This window comes from Simochromis diagramma, unplaced genomic scaffold (genome assembly GCF_900408965.1).
Source record: "Simochromis diagramma unplaced genomic scaffold, fSimDia1.1 OVJJ01000557.1, whole genome shotgun sequence".
Taxonomy (NCBI): Eukaryota; Metazoa; Chordata; class Actinopteri; order Cichliformes; family Cichlidae; genus Simochromis; species Simochromis diagramma.
Genome location: NW_024387156.1, coordinates 433,062 through 452,366, shown reverse-complemented (window position 1 = coordinate 452,366; position 19,305 = coordinate 433,062). Strand labels below are relative to the sequence as shown.

The window sequence follows — 19,305 nt, the reverse complement described above, 5'->3', positions numbered from 1 at the left end:
CTCAACTAGACTGCAAACAGGTCTCACACGCCACAGCGGCTCTATCACGTGACGCATACTGCTCCGACATGCTAAGGTCATGAGCTGGGTTACGACATGTCGCAAGTTTTGTCAGGTGCTTTTGTGATATTTAATGGATCGCATTACATTTTTTATTTCTCTCCGATATCCGATCCAGTAATTTAGGCCAGGATTGGACTGATACCGATACATAATATCGGATCACCGATGCAAATGAATACAGAGCTCAACTGAGGGAGCTAAAGGTAATGCCATCAATCAATCGCCTAATCATAATACTAACTGCACCGATAAAATAGTATTATTGTGAACAAAAACATCTTTTTAAAAACATTATTTTGATTTTGTTTTTAAATCTCACTTGTTACTAATAAATGTGATGCCATACTACTAATGACCTACTAATTTTAATTCAGGTGTGTTGCAGCACTTGATCTATAAAGTGAACATCAACCTCAATTTAAAAATAATAGGCTGTGGGGGCGCTTGTGTACACTGATGGAGTAGGACGCACTCTTCTCAGCTCTGCACTTTTCTTCTTCTTTTCCAACAATTTAACGCGACATCCTGCCTCTTTACTTAACTGGTCAACAGCACTACTGCTTTGCATCGACTACGATAAATACTAGATGTTATCGATGAGTCGCTTACTACAATGGACAGCCGTGTTTGTATGCTTGAAGCTACATGCAAGGAACTAAAGGCAGCCACCAATAACCTGCGTGGCAAGCTAGGCCAGATGGAGGCGCGCTCGCGTCGGGCCAACATTAGGATTGTTGGAGTGAAGGAAGGTGCTGAGGGCGGTAAGCCTGCGGACTTTGTTTCATCCCTGCTGCTGGATGTGTTGGGGAAAGACAACTTTATTAAGCCGATAAAAGTGGAGAGGGCACACCGCACCCTTAGACCAAAACCAACGGCTGGCCAGCGACCGAGGGCTATCATAGCCCAGTTGCATCATGAGAAAGACGTGTGGCATGTCCTGCCTCTGGCACGCCAACGTGCACCGTTGAGCTGCGATGGAGAGAATTTGTCCATCTTCCCCGACTACACTGCGGAGGTCCTTGCACAGGCCTTCAATACGGTCAGGAAAAAGCTTAGCACCTCCGGAGCGACGTGCAGTCTGCGCTACCCGGCCCAGCTTCGGGTAGTTCACAACAACATCACTAACACCTTCAAGTCTCCTGCTGAAGCTGAACATTTTGTGGACTCACTGTAATCGTGACCTGGTAATATATTTGTTCATGTTGTTGATGCGGCTGTATTTTTGAACATTCTCACTCTTCTCTTCCTATAGTGAGAGTCACGATTCGTTCAATCATTTTTTGAATGCTTCTGTGGTGCTAGCTTTCTATCATTGTTTTTTTTTTTTGCTACGACGTCTTAAAACTTTTCTCTATTGTGAAGTACTGAGAACGTTTATATTATAACTTTGGTTATACACAAGTCATTTTATATGTTTGTGTCTTTTTTTCTTTTTTTACCCAATCAGTCGATTTATGGGTGTAACTATTGTTTTGATTAATGGAGTCTGGTGCGGAGCTGCTGTATACGAAGGATGTTTTTTTCTCTTTTTCTTTTTTGTTTTTTTGTGCTCCTCTTCCCGGCAGTCCCCTTAATGCACGCTGGGATGGGCCACAGTGGTTCTTGTTCTTTTTTGCGGCCTTTTTCTTTTTGGGGGGTGGGGTTCAGTGTTCTTGTTGTTAATTTTGTTTTATGTTTACATCATGGAATTGCAAGGGCTTAGGCAGCACTTTGAAACGTGGGAAGGTTATGTCACATTTGAAGCATTTATCTTCTGATATAATTTTTCTTCAGGAAACTCATATTCACCCCAATAAACAGAGACGTTTAAGAGCAAATTGGGTGTCGCAGGTCTACTAGTCCACTTTCACATCTAAGGCCAGAGGTGTTGCTATACTTATACGGAAAACCACTCCATTTATATTTGGATCCGTCGTTACTGATCCGGGTGGGAGATTTGTTTTGGTCTCTGGGTCCATTAACTCTTTTCCACTGGTCTTGCTAAATATCTATGCCCCTAATTTTGACTGTCCTGACTTCTTTTCCGAAATATTTGACCTAATTTCTGAATATGTCTAATATAATAATTGGTGGCGATTTTAACTGCTATTTTGATCCTGTTTTTGATAGATCATCTACAAAAATAGCCCCAGCTACTAGATCCATGACAGTTTTGAACAACCTGGTAAAATCACACAACATGGTAGACGTTTGGAGGATTCAGCATCCAAATGATAGGCAATATTCCTTTTTTTCACCTGTACATCGTAGCTTTACCAGAATAGATTACTTTGTTACAGATTCTAGACTATTACCTACTATTATCAGCTCTGCTTATCATCAAATCTTGATTTCTGACCATGCCCCACTTACCATGAAAATAGATTTTAATTTAAAGCCTCGAATTTTCAATTGGAAATTCCATTCTACCCTTCTGTCAGACAAAAACTTCTTAAAACATAACGACAACGGTGAGGTCTCTGATTCCACACTTTGAGTTGGGAGATAAACCCCATAAATTACTTGCCAGACAATTAAAAGATGTGCAAGCCTATCGCACCATACACAAAATTGCCTCCTCTACCGGTGAATTAGTTACTGATCCTAAGCTGATTAACGACAGATTTGTTGAGTTTTTCAGCACACTGTACTCTTCTAAATCAAATGCCACTGACTCTGAGCTTTTTAGCTTTCTTAACTCTCTGAGTATTCCAACCCTTACAGAATCTGCCACCCAAGCGCTTGAAGCTGACTTCAGCATCACAGAAGTCAAAGCTGCTATAGTTTCTTTCCCTAGCGGTAAAGGCTGCGGACCGGATGGGTTCAACATAAAATTTTATAAAGCCCATATTGATATAATCGCTCCACTTTTACTCAGAATGGTGAACTGCTCTATTGCACAGGGCTCTTTCCCTGATAGCATATATGATACCCACGTTTGTCTTCTCCCTAAGAAGGACAGAGACTACAACGAAGCATCTTGTAGTCGTTGTTCCAACACAGGCTGTGCGAGATTTTGCACTTATAGTATAGCATGTGGTAAGAAATGCTCTTTTAAATTAATTTAAATATTGTGTAAGTCTGTAACACCAAATCAAACTTGCACGTCAATTTTTCAATTTACCAAAATGGAAATGAGGTTTTATGGTTCACGCAAACTATGTTTATGCTATTACAAATATATATGTTTTTACCTTTTTATATATTTTCTTTGTGGCAAAAATGCTGACAAAATATACCTGCACTAAATGTGTGTAGAATAATATTGCTAAGCGCACCATGCGCCAGCGCAACTCTTCTCTACTGCAGGTTGTTTTCACTCAGGTCTAGATGTGTCAGGTGAGAAGGGTTGGCCTTCAGAGCAGAGACCAGAGTAGCACAGCTGATATTTGACAAATTACAGCTCTCCAATCTGAATAAAGCAAGCAGATAAAATCACTGATAATTCATTCAGATGATTTCACGTTTTAAATGCGCAGCTCAGGATTACTGCAATCAAAAAATCAATCAGCTTCTGTGAAATGAGTAGTGACTATTCATTCTGTTATCGTGGATCATAATCATCTCAGCTACACACATGCAAAGGTCAGCATGACATTCAAACACATATTCATGTCAACAGACATCATGCTGGTGACCTCAGTCAAGTCTCTTACAGGATTACACGATCAGTATAATATAAATATGTTAAACATATAAAAATATATGTTTTAATCTCGCTTTCTTTGTGTGTGTGTCTCCTTCATTATCTTAAATGAATCAAATTTTCCTTATTTGAAAACAAAGTAAATTTCGGAAAAGAAAAATGAAAATATAATTAAAAGAAAATTTACAGCTTTATTGATGGAAGTAGAGTGCTTGGGAAAGAAACAGATGTGTAAAGACTTGTTTAAAACAAAGCATTATATTGTTTATTAGGCAAATAACCTAAACGATTAAATACTCAGTATTTGCATACAAATAATAACTAAAAAACTATTTTGTATTTCTTGTTTTGGCATTCCTGCTGGCATTCTTTTCCTGCACATGTCTCTTTTGTCAGGGAGTTCCAGATAGTTTCTAGCTGTTTCCAAATTTGATTCCACTATATCCCAAAGCTTCCAATAAGATACAAGTCAGGACTTCATCATGAGATATTTCATACTGAATTTCATGTTTTTCTTTACCCAAGTTCGAGCAGGCACATTGGACTTCTGTAACATTATTGTAATTATAAGTAACAGACTCTAAATTAACTCACATCAGAGTCTCAAGTGTACACTTTGGACTCTCCAGAAAACCACAGAGCTGTATGATCCCTGAATCCTGCAGATTGTTGTCACTCAGGTCTAGATGTTTCAAGTGAGAGGGGTTGGACTTGAAAGCAGAGACAAGAGCGGCACAGCTGATCTCTGACAACCTGCAGTTTTTCAATCTGAATAAAGGAAAAAAAACAGATAAAGTCATTAATAAATCAAATAGCTGCTTATTATTTCATTTCCATGACCATTGATGACCTATATTGGACAGCAATAGACTCCTTTGTAAGGAGATTAATTTAATTCACAAGTCAAACAACTGAGATATCTCCAGAAATAAAAGCAATCCCATTGAAATGACCTTAGAGTCTGCAGTCTACAGTTTGAACTCTCCAGAGCAGCACATAGCTGCTTCAATGCTGAATCCTTCAGGTGGTTTCCACTCAGATACAGCTCTGTCAGATGGGAAGGGCTGGACTTCAGAGCTGAGGCCACAATTTCATAGTGCGTTGCTGAGAGCCAACAGTTAGAAAGTCTGTAATGGCAAAAATATTAGAAAACATTATTATAAATAGGACATTTTATATTCATTTTGTACATTTGAGTTGGAGTCTTGCTGTTTGGCATTTTGTTATTCATATCAGTGGTTCATCAGTTCCACTTGGAAAGATGATCTCTTTGCCTGCTGTCAAGCAGTAAAGAAATTAAACCAAACATTTGACAGTATCAGATCTGAACCTGATTAAATATGATAACAATTAAATATGTGGATGTGGACTTTTAATATCTAAAAACATTCATGATAAATCCTGAATCTGGTTCTACAAGAGTTTTTTTTCCTGTTCCAAGGGTGTTTTTCCTTCCTAATGTTGCCAAATCCTTGCTCATAGGGGGTCGTCTGCTAGTTAGGGCTTTCTCTGTATTATTTTAGGGTCTTGACCTTAAAATGTAAAGTGCCTTGAGATAACTGTAAATAACCTGCTGCTCCTGCACATTAAAAATCCAATTTAGGTGGTTCAGCATCTGATTAAAATGACTGTTGAATGCCTCCTAGATGAGGTGATGTCCAACTGGAAAGAAGCTTTAAAAGAGAGCATTGGGAGGATAAGCATAAGCACAATTATTATCACATCTGGGCTCACCGAAACTTTCTGCAATTCCTCACAGCTGGAATCAATCTCCGCTGTCCCTCGGGTGATGTGTTGTATTTCCCAAGGTCCAACTCATCCAGAACCCCTTCGGACATCTCCAGCATGTAGGCCAGGCCTGAGCAGTGGATCTCAGAGAGTTTCTGCTTTGATCTGTTTTCTGACTTCAGGTACTCTTGGATCTCCTGATGCACTGAGAGGTCATTCATCTCCATCAGACAGTGGAAGATGTTTATGCTCCTGTCAGGAGAGATTTCATAACTATTCATTTTTTTGAGGTTCTTGATGACTCTCTGGATGATTTCTGGTTTGTTCTCTGTCTGACCCAAGAGGCCTCGTAGCAGTGTCTGGATGGACTCCAGAGAGAGGCCATGAAGGAAACGAACAAAGAGGTCAAGGTGGCCATTTTTACTTTGGAGGGATTTTTCCATGGTTCTCCAGAGAAACACATCCAAAGAGGAGCTTTTCATGTCATCATCATTATAATCATCACCATCATCACCGAATAAATGAGGAAAAATATTTATCAGGAAGTCCTCCACCACCTGTGTCTTCCTTTCAGTGTGACAGTGGAACATGTAGACAGCAGCCAGAAACTCCTGAATGCTCAGATGAACAAAGGAGTAGACTGGAAGACTGGAGTTTCTGGAAGATCACACACTCTCTTTTGAAGATCTCTGTACAAACACCTGAGTACACTAAGGTCTCTGTGACATCCAGACCACACAGTTCCAGGTCTTCTTGGTAGAACAGGATGTTTCCTTTCTCCAGATGTTCAAAGGCCAGCCTCCCCAACTTCAGGAGAACTTCCCTGTCAGCCTTCATCAGCTCCTGTGGACTCATCTCATGTCCCTCGAGGTACTTCTTCTTCTTCCTCTTTGTCTGAACCAGCAGGAAGTGTGAGTACATGTCAGTCAGGGTCTTGGGCAGCTCTCCTCTCTGCTCTGTGGTCATGTGCTCCAGAACTGTAGCAGTGATCCAGCAGAAGACTGGGATTCTACACATGATGTGGACGCTCCTGGATGCCCTCATGTGTGAGATGATTCCGCTGGACAGCTCTTCATCACTGAATCTCCTCCTGAAGTACTCCTCCTTCTGGGCGTCAGTGAAGCCTTGTACTTCTGTTACCCTATCAACATATATGGGAGGGATCTGATTGGATGCTGCAGGTCGGGAAGTTATCCAGATGAGATCGGAGGGAAGCAGATTCCTCTTGAAGAGGTTTGTCAGCAGCCCACTAACTGATGACTTCTGTGTGATATCAGACACGAGCTTCCTGTTGGTGAAATCCAATGAAAGTCTGCTTTCATCCAGGCCGTCAAAGATGAGCAAAAGTTTACAGACAGCGAGCTTCTCTGCTTTGACCTTCTGCAATGCTGGATGGAAAACATGGAGCAGCTCCAGAAGACTGTACTGCTCATCTCTGATCAGGTTCAGCTCCCTGGATGAAAGCAGAATCACCACATTGATGTCTTGGTTCTCCAAACCTTCTGCCCAGTCCAGAGCGAACTTCTGTACTAAGAAAGTCTTTCCAACACCAGCAACGCCGTTCGTCAGAACCACTCTGATGGGTCTCTGTTGTTCAGGTAAGGCTTTAAAGATGTCCTGGCACCTGATTGGAGTGTCATAAAAGATCTTGGAAGCTGTCTCCAGCTGCCTCACCTCATGTTGGGTATGAACCTCTTCACTCTGTCCCTCTGTGATGTAGAGCTCAGTGTAGATCCTGTTGAGGACGGTTCTACTTCCTGTCTCATCAGTTCCTTCAGTCACACGTTCACATCTCCTCCTCAGACTGATCTTATGTTCATCTAATACCTCCTGCAGGACCGCATCTGCTAAAAGAAAGAATAATCATTGGCCTCATTAACTAATATTTGCATGCACAATTTACACATTTGCATTTGTATTCTTACCCTTCGAAAAAATAAAGTGTTCCCATGCAAAATCAGCATGCCAGATTCATGAAACATGATTACTGGCCTCTTTTGTTCTTACCACTGTGCGTTTGTTAGTACATCAGAGTTGCTCAGAAACAACAGACTAACACAATACAAGAAAAAGAAGAAAAAAGAAGGGTAAGAACCACAAACCCTAATCTATCAATCCCATGTGAGAAGCTCAATGCAGTGGAAAAAAAGAGTGTAGTGTTAAATGTATATTGTCGACATATGACTGGGTGCATTTTGTTCTTATAGTTTATATAAATAAAGGGATCACAAGCAAGGACATCAGGTAAAGACAGTATTACAACTGATGTAGGGAGTGGTCAGAGGGAAGTGCAAACAAATTCCGGTACAAAAATATTGATAAATCATGGGGGGTTTTTTGTGACTTGTGTGTATGCATTGAGACCCAGCCTAACAAAATATAGTGAAAGAAAACAAATATCACAATAAGAAGTCCATTTTTCAGAAATGAGACCATCAGCAGATATATGTTAAGTCTTACTTTATACACTGCTGCTCTTACCGGTAGTCTGGAGTTCAGCTCCGGTTCTGGGTCCACTGATGGCCAAGGAATTCAGACAAAGAATTGTAGATTTGTAGAATGGTACACAGGTTGGTAAGTTTTTTAGAACCATTTCTAATTAAATCATCAGTTCAAACAATTGTACATAGGTACAAGTTATTTGGATATGTCACTATTTTGCCATGGTTTGGAAGAAGACCTGAACTGTCATCCTCAGATGAGAGAAAATTAAAGGATATTCCTGCCTGCCATGAATTGGTTTACTGTCCCCTGAGTAGGGATGGGTATCGTTTAGGTTTTATCCGATACCGGTGCCAAATCGGTACTTTTGAAACGGTGCCGGTGCTCAAACGGTGCTCAAACCGGTGCTTAAAGAATGGAGAACACAAAATTGGTCCAAAAACCGCTCATGTTCAGCTGGTTTTTTGTAAAAAGATAACAATGTTAGCCTTTTCTGCAGCTATGGGGCATATATGGTATCACTCTTGGCTGGAAGCAGTGCTTAATCAATGGAAAAAACACAAACTTTGTCCAAAACCTCTCATGTTCAGCTGTTTTCCACTTTTTCTTTGGTCATTTTAGCCTTTTTGGCCAGGGTGAAGGGAGTATCTGCCATCAAACAAGAAGACAGCCGCATGTAGCTATGATGATGTTTGCTAGTTCACCTTACATGCATTAATGTAATAACGTGGTTAGCCTACTCAACGTAAATTACACACGAACATTAAGCTACTCACGCAGAGAAGAACAGCTGCTGCTGCATCATCATCCTCATCATTTCTGCTACACTGGCAGGGCTAGGGGCCAGGACTCTCCTCTTCGGGGTTTTTGGGGGATATTGCTAACTCCGGGTCAGATAACAGGCAACCCACGCACAGTAGATGCGCTCAGTGTGAGGTCTCGCAGCAAGCTATCATACTGCGCATTTCTGGGCTTTTAAAAAAAACGCTATGCGTCGCCAGGTGTTTCATCGGATTTGAGGTGTTACCTCCTTTGACAGTATCACAGTATCAGCTTAAAGCACTTGTTGCAGGCTGCTGAGTTTGCATATTTTGCTGTGAAGTACAGCCAGACTTTTGACCGCTTCGCCTTGGGCATTTTTAATCTGTAGCTCTGCTCTAAAAGAACATACATACCTGGACCCGCCTACTATCCTCGGAAACGTAAAATTATTGGCTAGAAGTGTATCACAGCTCAGGAAAAAAAAGCACCGAAATAAAGCACCGAAATGTGCGCTGCTTTTCGGTCTGGTTACTACCGTTTATGTCAGAACCGGTGCCATCATGGCACCGGACACCGGTACCCATCCCTACCCCTGAGAACCAAATTTTACACCGTCATGGAGTGAGAGAGTCATAACCTTCTCTAAAATCTAGGTTGGTATGCAAAACAAAACTAGAATTAAATGAGATAATTAATAAAAAAAACAAAATTCTTAGTACAAAGTCTACGCTTACAAAATTATGAACATGGTAATAAATCCAGTCAATTTCTAGCGAACCAACTAAAAATAAATAAAGAAAAAACAACTTGAACAGCTGTTCAAGATTCATCTGGGGACACAATATTATACAACATTTTCAGGGATTTCTATAAAACATTCTATTCACCACAAATAAACCCATCTAAAAACGAAATTGATCAGTTTTTGGACAATATAGCTCTTCCAAAATTATTAGACACTCAAGCAATGGCACTGGATATGTATGCGCAATAATAAGGCTCGAGGTCCAGACAGCTTCCCTGTAGAATTCTACAAAGAATTCTGGACGATTCTAGCACCAATTCTTTACAGAGCGTTGTTGGAAATCAAAGAAAAGGGCAGACTTCCATTGAATATGAATTCTGCAGACATTAATCTCCTGCTAAAACCAGGCAAAGACCCTATATATCCCTCAAGCTATCGTCCAATATCCCTTATAAATGTAGACCTTAAAATAATCTGCAAAACTCTCTCAAAGAGATTAGAGAAAATAACCCCCCTCTTAATTCATCCTGACCAAACTGGTTTCATAAAAGGTAGGCACTCATCAACAAATACACGTAGATTACTTAATTTGATAGACTACTCATACAGTAAAAACATCGAAACTACAATATTTTCTTTAGATGCAGAAAAAGTGTTTGACTATACAATTCCCCAACAGCTTGTGTCAAAACAAATGACCAAACATCCTCCAGCTTCTGTCTCCTGAGGGGCACCAGGCAGGGATGCCCACTCTCCCCTTCACTGTTTGCAATTTTTATTGAACCACTAGCAGCAGCAATTAGACAGAATACAGCAATTGAGGGCATAAAATGCAAGAACGTGGAACATAAAATCAGCCTTTATGCAGATGATGTGTTACTTTTTCTCCAAAACTCACAAACCAATCTCTCTGGGTTAATTGCATTGATAAACTCTTTTGCAAGAATATCAGATTACTCAATTAACTGGTCAAAATCTACAGTCCTTCCAATTAATTGCTCCTTCCATAATTCTTCTACACCACTGCAATCAGGAAATATAAAATATTTGGGTATTAATGTTTCTCCCAAGCTTGCAAATCTAACTAAATTAAACCATATCCCACTTTTAAAGAAGGTAGAAGGCGATCTGGCTAGATGGAAATGTCTACCCATATCACTCATGGGAAGGGTTGCGGCTGTAAAAATGATGGTCTTACCAAAAATAAATTATTTATTCTCAATGATCCCAACTAAACCACCACAAGATTGGTTCAGATCTCTAGATTCATATATGTCCAAATTCCTTTGGAAAGATAAACCCCCACGTATAAGCTTAAAAACATTAGAACTACCTAACTTTCAGCACTACTTCTTAGCCAACAGGCTTCAATTTATCTCAGGATGGCTAAAACATACCTTCTTAGACGTACCTTGGCTAGATTTAGAACAAGCACTTTGCAATAATCTAGAGATTTCAGATCTACCATTTATCAGCTCAAACATCCAACAACATGCATGCTTCAAAAGCGTCAACATCAGCTCTGCTCTGACAGCATGGTGGGAGTTTCTAAAATTGACGGAGTCTTCATTAATTCCATGCAAACATACACCTATATGGAGCAACCCTGACATATTACAAAGCAATAATATGATAAACTTTCCAGATTGGAGTGGTAAAGGAATCAAATACTTAGAACATATATTAGAAGGAACAGAATTTATTCCATTTGACAGACTAGTTACACAATATGGGATAAAATATATAGAATGCTTTCTAAAACAGATGAATCAATATCATTTCCTATTGCAAAATGGGAAGCGGATTTATCAGTTAACCTAGACAAAAGACTTCTGGTCTCAGATATGCTTAAAAACATTTCATTAGAAATCCCAGTCTTCAATTGATTTAATACAAAATACTACAAAGAGTACACTATACAGGTCATCGGATGTTCAAGATGGGCTTTACGTCTACCAACAACTGCTCACACTGTCAAACCAATACACCGGATAATTATATCCACACTCTTTGGTTCTGTCTACCAGTTCAGAAGTTTTGGCGCGAGATATGTGAAGACTTATCGAAGTGTCTGAAATGTAACATTCCAACTTACCCTTTAGTGTGCTTGCTGGGCAGCTTAGCTTATGTCACTACAGAAAAGAATATAGCCCACATGGTTTTCACTGCCCTGCCCTGCCAAGAAAACAGTCGTCATGAACTGGAAAAATAAAAATAATCTTAATTCTAACCAATATAGAAATTATCTAATGGATTACATTAGTCTTGATACAGCCTCTGCCACCACATCAGATCAATTGCTCTGGGCTCCTTTGATCAGCTCCATCACCTAGTGGGGGTGGGGGGGTCACCTTCGCTGTTGTGATTGGTGTGGGGGTAGGGACAGGCTTGGGGCGTCGGGGGAATTCCCCAGGAGCGTCTTCCTTGGAGGGCTCAACCCGGGGTTGCAGTCATGGCCTGTTAAGGGCTCTGTTGGCTCTTAAGTGATGGTTTCCTCGTGGCTGCGTGCAGCGGGTCTAGGGAGGGTCTGTGCTGACGGACGTGGGTTACTGACCTGGTAGCCTGGCTGCCCCTGGGTGGGTCCGGGGCGGGTGTGGGGTTCTGGGAGCTGCTCCGTCTCGGGGCTGGGGCCCTGGGTGGGCCTTGGGGGCTTGGGTCCTGGTTGGTGTGTCGCCGGGGTTGTGGGCGGGTGGGTGTATGGGGGCTCAGCCCTGGCGCAGGGTGCCGCCAGTGCATCGAGCCACCTGGGGGGCTCTTCAACTGGTGGGGGAGGCTGTTACATCTTGCAAGAGGTCTCCTCTCTCCAGGAACTCACTCTGCAGGTGGGGGAGATATAGGAGAGGTGGAGGAAGAACTCAGCCTGGGTGTCTATTGTCTTGTGTAGTCTGGAAGATGAGTGGATGACGGGGTGGGTGCAGTTTTCTCTGTGGTGGGGTCGGGTGGGCTGTCCCGGGCTCAGTGGGGCCGGGCGGTGCTGCTGAACTGGGTCCCGGTCCGGATGGGCCTGGGCCCCCTTGCCCTGGTGGGTTGCAGAGTATGCGGGTGCCTACTGGGGTCAGCGGGGGAGCTGGCCCCAGGGAGGGGCCACTTGCCCCTCCCTTCCTTCCCTCCCTATCTCCAGCTGCCTCCCTTTTCCCGCTCCACCACAATCACCCACACATGCAGGGCCTTGGGGTGGAGGTGTGTCACCAGGGTGCAGAGGAGGCATCCCCCCCTCTGTCCCCTTCTGGCTGCCTGTGCCTCAATTTTATCCCACAACTTAGACATTCACGTTACTCACACTCTCATAACACATACATATAGGACCTTGGGGGTGGGCACGCTACACGGCATCCAGATGACTTGTAATCTTATGTGCAGCACTTTGTGATTCTCTCTTGAAAGGTGCTATATAAATAAAAATTCATTTATTTATTTATGACCATCAGGGTGTACAACCTCACCCCTGGCGCCATTGCTGACCTCTCAATTTTAAATACACGTATACATTGAGGGCTGTCAGGAGGGGCAATGCGCTTACCTGCTGCTCTCTGGCAGGTAGCTCCATGCCCTCCTGGGTTTTAAATGCACCTTAGAACACACATGCATCAACATTACATATGAGCGGGCAGAGGGAGGTTTGGAGTCTTCACACCCCCCCCGTTCTCTGTTGCCTGTTGGGGCGGGGGAGCTGGGAGGAGGAGTTGGCCATCCGATTAGGGTCTGGAATGTGGGGCCTCCCTGCTGCTGCGGAGTCGGGGCGGTCTTCTTCTCTCCACCCCAGGGAAGAGGGTAACACTACCTGGGTCTGGGTGCAGTTTCCCCCTCCAGGGGCAAGGGTACCTAGCCATGGGGTATAGAGTACACATGGGGAGTGTGATTGTGTGTACAGTGTCTATTTATGTCTGTCTCCACATTGAGTGAGTGCTGAGTAATTGCATATAATAATAATAATAATAATGGATTGCATTTATATAGCGCTTTTCGGGGCCCTCAAAGCGCTGTACAATTCCACTATTCATTCACTCTCACATTCACACACTGGTGGAGGCAAGCTACAGTTGTAGCCACAGCTGCCCTGGGGCAGACTGTAAGAAGCGAGGCTGCCATATTGCGCCATCGGCCCCTCTGGCCATGAGAGCATGAGGGTGGGAATGGATGTTTGTATCTGTGTGTGCCTGTTTGTTTGTGTCTATATGTCAGGTCGGGTATCAGACGCCACCTCTCTAGGGACATCTCAGGCCCTCCAAGGTATTGAGGCCTATCTCCCCCCCCCCACCACTCCCCCTGCCAGTGGCAGATGCCCTAAGACATCGGTGCATTGGTGGTTCTTTGTGTCCGGGGATGGGAGTCCAGGTACGTACCGGCTCACAACTGGTGGTTGCTTGTCAGGGCCTGGAGCCTGGGGCTTGCTCGGGCCCCATCGGGGGTGTGGTGCCCTCGGCCTCTTGGCCTGCCTGGGGCTCAGTCAGTCTGGCACAGCTGGCTGCTGGTGGAGCTCACGGGCACATCACTGCAACACCCCCCCCCGGCTTCTGCTCTGCGGCTGCTGAGTGACCCCTCATCTGGGGCTCTCCTCAGCTCTTTCCGGGATAGTGGCACGGTTGCCCCTCCGTTGGTCTTCCTTGGTCTCTTGTGCTCTCAGGGCCTCTGGATGTCTGGAGCCTGGATCCCCTCCATACCTGCTTCATGCCCTGGAGGATGGGGCTATGGCTTCCCACACCTTCTAGCAGATCATTACATGAAGTAACCTTTTAAATACAAGCGCGCTCACGCTCACAGGTGTACACACGGGTGCTCACACACATAAACTAAACCCTTTTTGGCTCCTACCTCAAAGCACACTGTGTTCTGTTGATCTTACGTGCTGCACAATAATATTCAATATTTAGTATTTACTGTTATATTCACATAGATCATCTCGATGATGTTGTTTATTATATTGCTCTCTTTTTTTTTTGCTTGTTTTCTCTTTTTTGTTTCTCAATAGGTGATCCAGGTGATTGATATATGTATTTTTTGTCTGTTTGTTTTGTTGGTTTTTGCCCTTTATCACCGTTCCTCTTCCCCACTGTTTTTCTTTCCCTCTTTCTTTCCCCCCCTGTCTTTTCCTCAGTCAAGTCTGTCCCGTGTTTAGCAAGTGAAAATAAAATAAAATAAACAATAAAAGAAAAGGTGAATCAACCGAATCATGGATGCACCAGGACATTCCCGATGAGAATGCTTCCGTGGAAGGCACTGTTCGGGTGGACAGGGACAGCATCGCTAGCGGTAAGCGGAAAGGAGGTGGGCTTGCTGTTTTAGTTAACAACCGGTGGTGTAACCCTGCCAACATAACAATCAAAGAAAGGATTTGTTGCCCGGACATTGAACTGTGTGCTGTTGGACTCAGGCCGTATTATTTACCCAGGGAATTCTTTCACGTCATCTTGGTGGCTGTTTATGTTCCTCCCTCTGCTAACCCCACAGCTGCATGTAACACCATTCACTCTGCCGTAGCCCGGTTACAGACTCAGCACCCGAGTGCCTTTATTGTGATCTCGGGTGACTTCAACCATGTATCACTGGACAATACACTACCAACATTCAGACAATATGTGGACTGTCCGACCAGGGGAGACAAAATTCTAGACCTACTGTATGCTAATGTCAAGGATGCATACAGCTCCTCCTCCCTCCACCCACTTGGTAGGTCAGATCATAACCTGATTCACCTCACCCCCCGCTATGTGCCAATTGTGAGGAGGGAACCTGTGACCACGAGGACTGTTAGGAGGTGGTCAGAGGAGGCCTTAGCAGAACTACAGGGCTGTTTCGAGGTGACCAACTGGGAAACACTCTGTGAGCCTCACGCCGAGGACATCAATGGGCTTACTGAGTGTATCACAGACTACATAACTTTCTGCACCGACTCCATTGTTCCAGCTCAGACTGTTCATTGTTACCCAAATAACAAGCTGTGGGTGACTAAGGACATCAAAGCCCTCCTCAACAACAAGAAGTGGCCTTTCAGAGATGGCAATAAAGAGGAGGTGAGGAAGGTCCAGGTGTTACTAAAGGACAAGATCAGAGAGGCTAAGGACAATTACAGGAGGAAGCTGGAGTGGAAACTCCAGCAGAACAGCATGAGGTAACGTAATATGGTCAAGTGATCAGTTTGATATCAATCTTTCGTGATACACCGTCATATTTACATTATTTGTACGGTACGAATGATTTGCTTTGGTACCTGGTCAAACTTAAGCTCTCCTTAGTATGGCTGGCTCCGTTTCTCCAACAGCGCACTCACAGGCAGCAGCTGCCCCGCCCTCTCGCTCAGTCGCTTAGTGCCTGAGCTCGGATCATACCAATATCAGGGGGGATTCACGCACAGTCGTAAATTCCCATAGTGTGCACTATGTGCTTCGAATATTGCTTGCACTTTTTGTTTTATACAGTTGTCAGCCAGGCATCTAACTATGAAAAAATTACACTCCAAAAGACCCCGGGCTTCTGACAAAACAACCCGGGCTTAAGCCCAGTAAGCCACCCCCACGCTCCGCCCCTGCTCTCCACCATTTGACCTTAGAAAAGAAGAAGCTTCTCAGATGAGAGGTGACACATCTTCAAGCAACTTAAAGAGCAAGACTCAGGGAGGGGCAGCCAATACCTAGCTGCAATATGTTTTCTGTAGTAAAATATTGTGGTCAGTGGTATCAGATGCTGAGCTGAGGTCCAACAGGACAAGCATTCCCGCCTTAACCATTTTGGCATCCTAACAAGATTTTAGGTCTGTAACCACTGCTCTACAGTGCACGCTGATATAACACCACGGACAGCTGACTGTGGAATATTTGGTATCAAGGAAATGTCTCAACGGGACTTTTTACAAAAGCTTCATCCTGTCATAGTACCACACTGGAGCTCACTCATCTCCTGAGGGAGAGCGATCCTTTCACAGATATTTGATTGGAACACTTGAATTCAGTAGCGGTTTTTGATATGGGCGACATGGGTGGTTGCCCAGGGCAGCATCGTGGTGGGGGGCGGCATCACGGGCATTGGCAAAAAAAAGTTGCTCGCACTCATGCTGCCCCGACATCATGCCAGCGCATTTTGGGGATGGCATAGGCACCGATCGGTGTTCTTACGGCCATTTGCTGCAGGGCGCCCTCCGTTTTTCGAGGTGCGCCTGCTGCTTGCGGCACAGGGAGGAAAGGGCGGGGGGGCGGGGGATTCTCTGGCTGGCTGGAATGGCATCTAATAACCAACTCTCAAATTAAAACAAAATAAAAACAAACCAACAAACACGAAAACACCAGACATTATGATACAGACTTATAATCTGCACCGATGTTTTTTCGAAATTCTATACGTGAAAAGTGAGCGTGAGAGCCCTCGGTGCACCTGCTTGCTGCTGAAGTCAAAGTAAACTTTATCCGGTCGTTAAGTGATGACGTGACGAATCCTACTTCCGGGCCTAAAGTAGTCTGCGTTTAATATGGCTTTTGTGTTGTTAACATGTTTAATGTTTTGTATTTTCTTCTATTTAATCTCAAAAAGCTCCTAAAACAGTCAGTGATCACTGTTGACCTCACTCGGCTTTTATTACCGCTAATCATTTATTTAAGCTCAGTTTTTAAAACCTTAGGATGTAATCTACATTCTGGGAGCTGAGGAGAGCAGCTCTCAGACTAAATTTTAGGAGAGGATTGTTGTCCCATTCTTGTCTGATGGAGGATTCTAGCCACTCAATCATCCTGGGTGGACGGGGGCAACAACAAGCATGTGTTTAATGCACTCCAACAACTATTTGAGTTTGTTCTGCCACTGGAAAGTAGGGGTCTGAAACGGTAAGATAAAAGTGACACTCGTGACTATGCAGCTTCACTTTTATCTCGCTACCTTCAATTGCCATCACAACAGCAAATTTACCCCAGACCACAAACATCGGCTCAGAGAGACCAAGGCATTCAACCGTGCAGGCAATTTTTTATGCTGAAGCTGGTACTCCAGGTAAGAATGAGTCTGGTAGTACCAGTCACCGTCAGGCATCACGCCAGAGTAACGGACGTCTGTGGTCTATTTTTTAATGTAAAACGTTCTGTGTGTTCACAGCATTAAAACTTCATTCAACATTTCATTTAAAAATTTAACAAGTCTCTTACATACGAATTGGATAAGGTCTAACATGGTCGTACACAACAGTTTCCTTTCAGCTGCTCTTGTTAGTGCATCAAAGGGATCTTTGTTCCACCATTTTGCTGCTTCAGTTGAATATGCCGTGAATCCCGCAAAGTAGACTCTTGTGCTGTTGTACTCCATCATCAAGTTCTTATTTAAAAAAAGTTAATTAGTGTATATTCTGCATATATATTCCTAACTATAATGTAGAACATGCTCTTACTTGGTCGTCTGAGAGAACTGAAATAAAAGGAAAGAAGTGTATTGATGTCAACAATCAATAAACTAGAGGAGGATCAGAATCAGAGAGGGGTGGACAGGACATAAGACACACTTTGAGAGAGAGAGACAGAGATGAATAATAACTAATGACTAAAATGGTCATTTGGGGTGATATAATACTACAAGGTCTTTAAGATAAGATAAGGCCTGAATGACTTTAAATTTGATTCTGGATTTAAAAGGTTAACAGTGTAGAGAAGATAATATGGGAGAAATATGCTCTCTCTCTCTCTCTGTCTCTCTCTTGTTCCCGTCAGTACTCTCTGATGTCATAAATAAATTATTCATTTTACGTTTAAATTATTTTGGATACTTAGGTTTTTACATGCTTGTTTTATCTGTAAATGTGTACATATGTACAACCCAGATTGTAACTGAAGTTCAAAATAACATCCACTCATTGCTAATTATAGACTTTGAGATGAACTAATTAGATGAACTCTGTAGTCTGATTTGTTCTTTGTGAGCTTCACTGTGTTTATCATGTCTCTCTCTGCTCTTTTTAGTGTTGCTTAGCTTGCTCATCCGGCATCTATTAATTTCCCATTGACTCTAGTGACTCTAGTTTTGTTTGATCAGAGAGAGTCACATAAAATAAAAATGTTGCTATATTATTTCTTTTCTTGTGTCTCAGTCTGCTAAACTCCATGTGTGAGGAGATGCACTCAGTAAAGCTAAGAGCAGAGAAGGAGAAACTAACGTGAAAGACAACAGTAAAGATTCTCACTGCGAGCTGAAATACAAATAGTGTTTTTTACATTTTTCACTGTATCGATCTTCATCATTTGTTATTTGTCATGGCCATTGGATCTGGGAGCTGTGACCATATTTCAGTGTCTCATCCTCTCTGTCTTCATGTTTACTTTCCTTGTGTCACATTCAGCTTGTCATCTGGTCACACTTACAGTGGCTTGCAAAAGTATTCGGCCCCCTTGAACTTTTCCACATTTTGTCACATTACAGCCACAAACATGAATCAATTTTATTGGAATTCCACGTGAAAGACAAATACAAAGTGGTGCACACGTGAGAAGTGGAACAAAAATCATACATGATTCCAAACATCTTTTACAAATAAATAACTGAAAAGTGGGGTGTGTGTAATTATTCAGCCCCCTGAGTCAATACTTTGTAGAACCACCTTTTGCTGCAATTACAGCTGCCAGTCTTTCAGGGTATGTCTCTACCAGCTTTGCACATCTAGAGAATGAAATCCTTGCCCATTCTTCTTTGCAAAACAGCTCCAGCTCAGTCAGATTAGATGGACAGCGTTTGTGAACAGCAGTTTTCAGATCTTGCCACAGATTCTTGATTGGATTTAGATCTGGACTTTGACTGGGCCATTCTAACACATGGATATGTTTTTCTTTAAACCATTCCATTGTTGCGCTGGCTTTATGTTTAGGGCCGTTGTCCTGCTGGAAGGTGACCCTCCGCCCCAGTCTCAAGTCTTTTGCAGACTCCAAGAGGTTTTCTTCCAAGATTGCCCTGTATTTGGCTCCATCCATCTTCCCCA

General features: G+C 43.0%; 1 protein-coding gene across 1 annotated transcript in view; it reads right to left on the bottom strand.

Moving 5' to 3' along the window:
- Nucleotides 1-17,378, bottom strand: part of LOC120744179 (protein NLRC3-like) — a 121,338-nt gene extending 103,960 nt beyond the window's left edge. The window contains exons 1-4 of the mRNA XM_040048357.1: nucleotides 17,273-17,378; nucleotides 5,423-7,263; nucleotides 4,642-4,815; nucleotides 4,283-4,456 (exon numbers count right to left, since the gene is read on the bottom strand). Of these exons, the coding sequence (XP_039904291.1) occupies nucleotides 5,987-7,263; nucleotides 17,273-17,378 (1,383 nt within the window). The 3' untranslated portion in view covers nucleotides 4,283-4,456; nucleotides 4,642-4,815; nucleotides 5,423-5,986. The remainder of the gene's footprint in view (nucleotides 1-4,282; nucleotides 4,457-4,641; nucleotides 4,816-5,422; nucleotides 7,264-17,272) is intronic.
- Nucleotides 17,379-19,305: the final 1,927 nt, after the last annotated feature.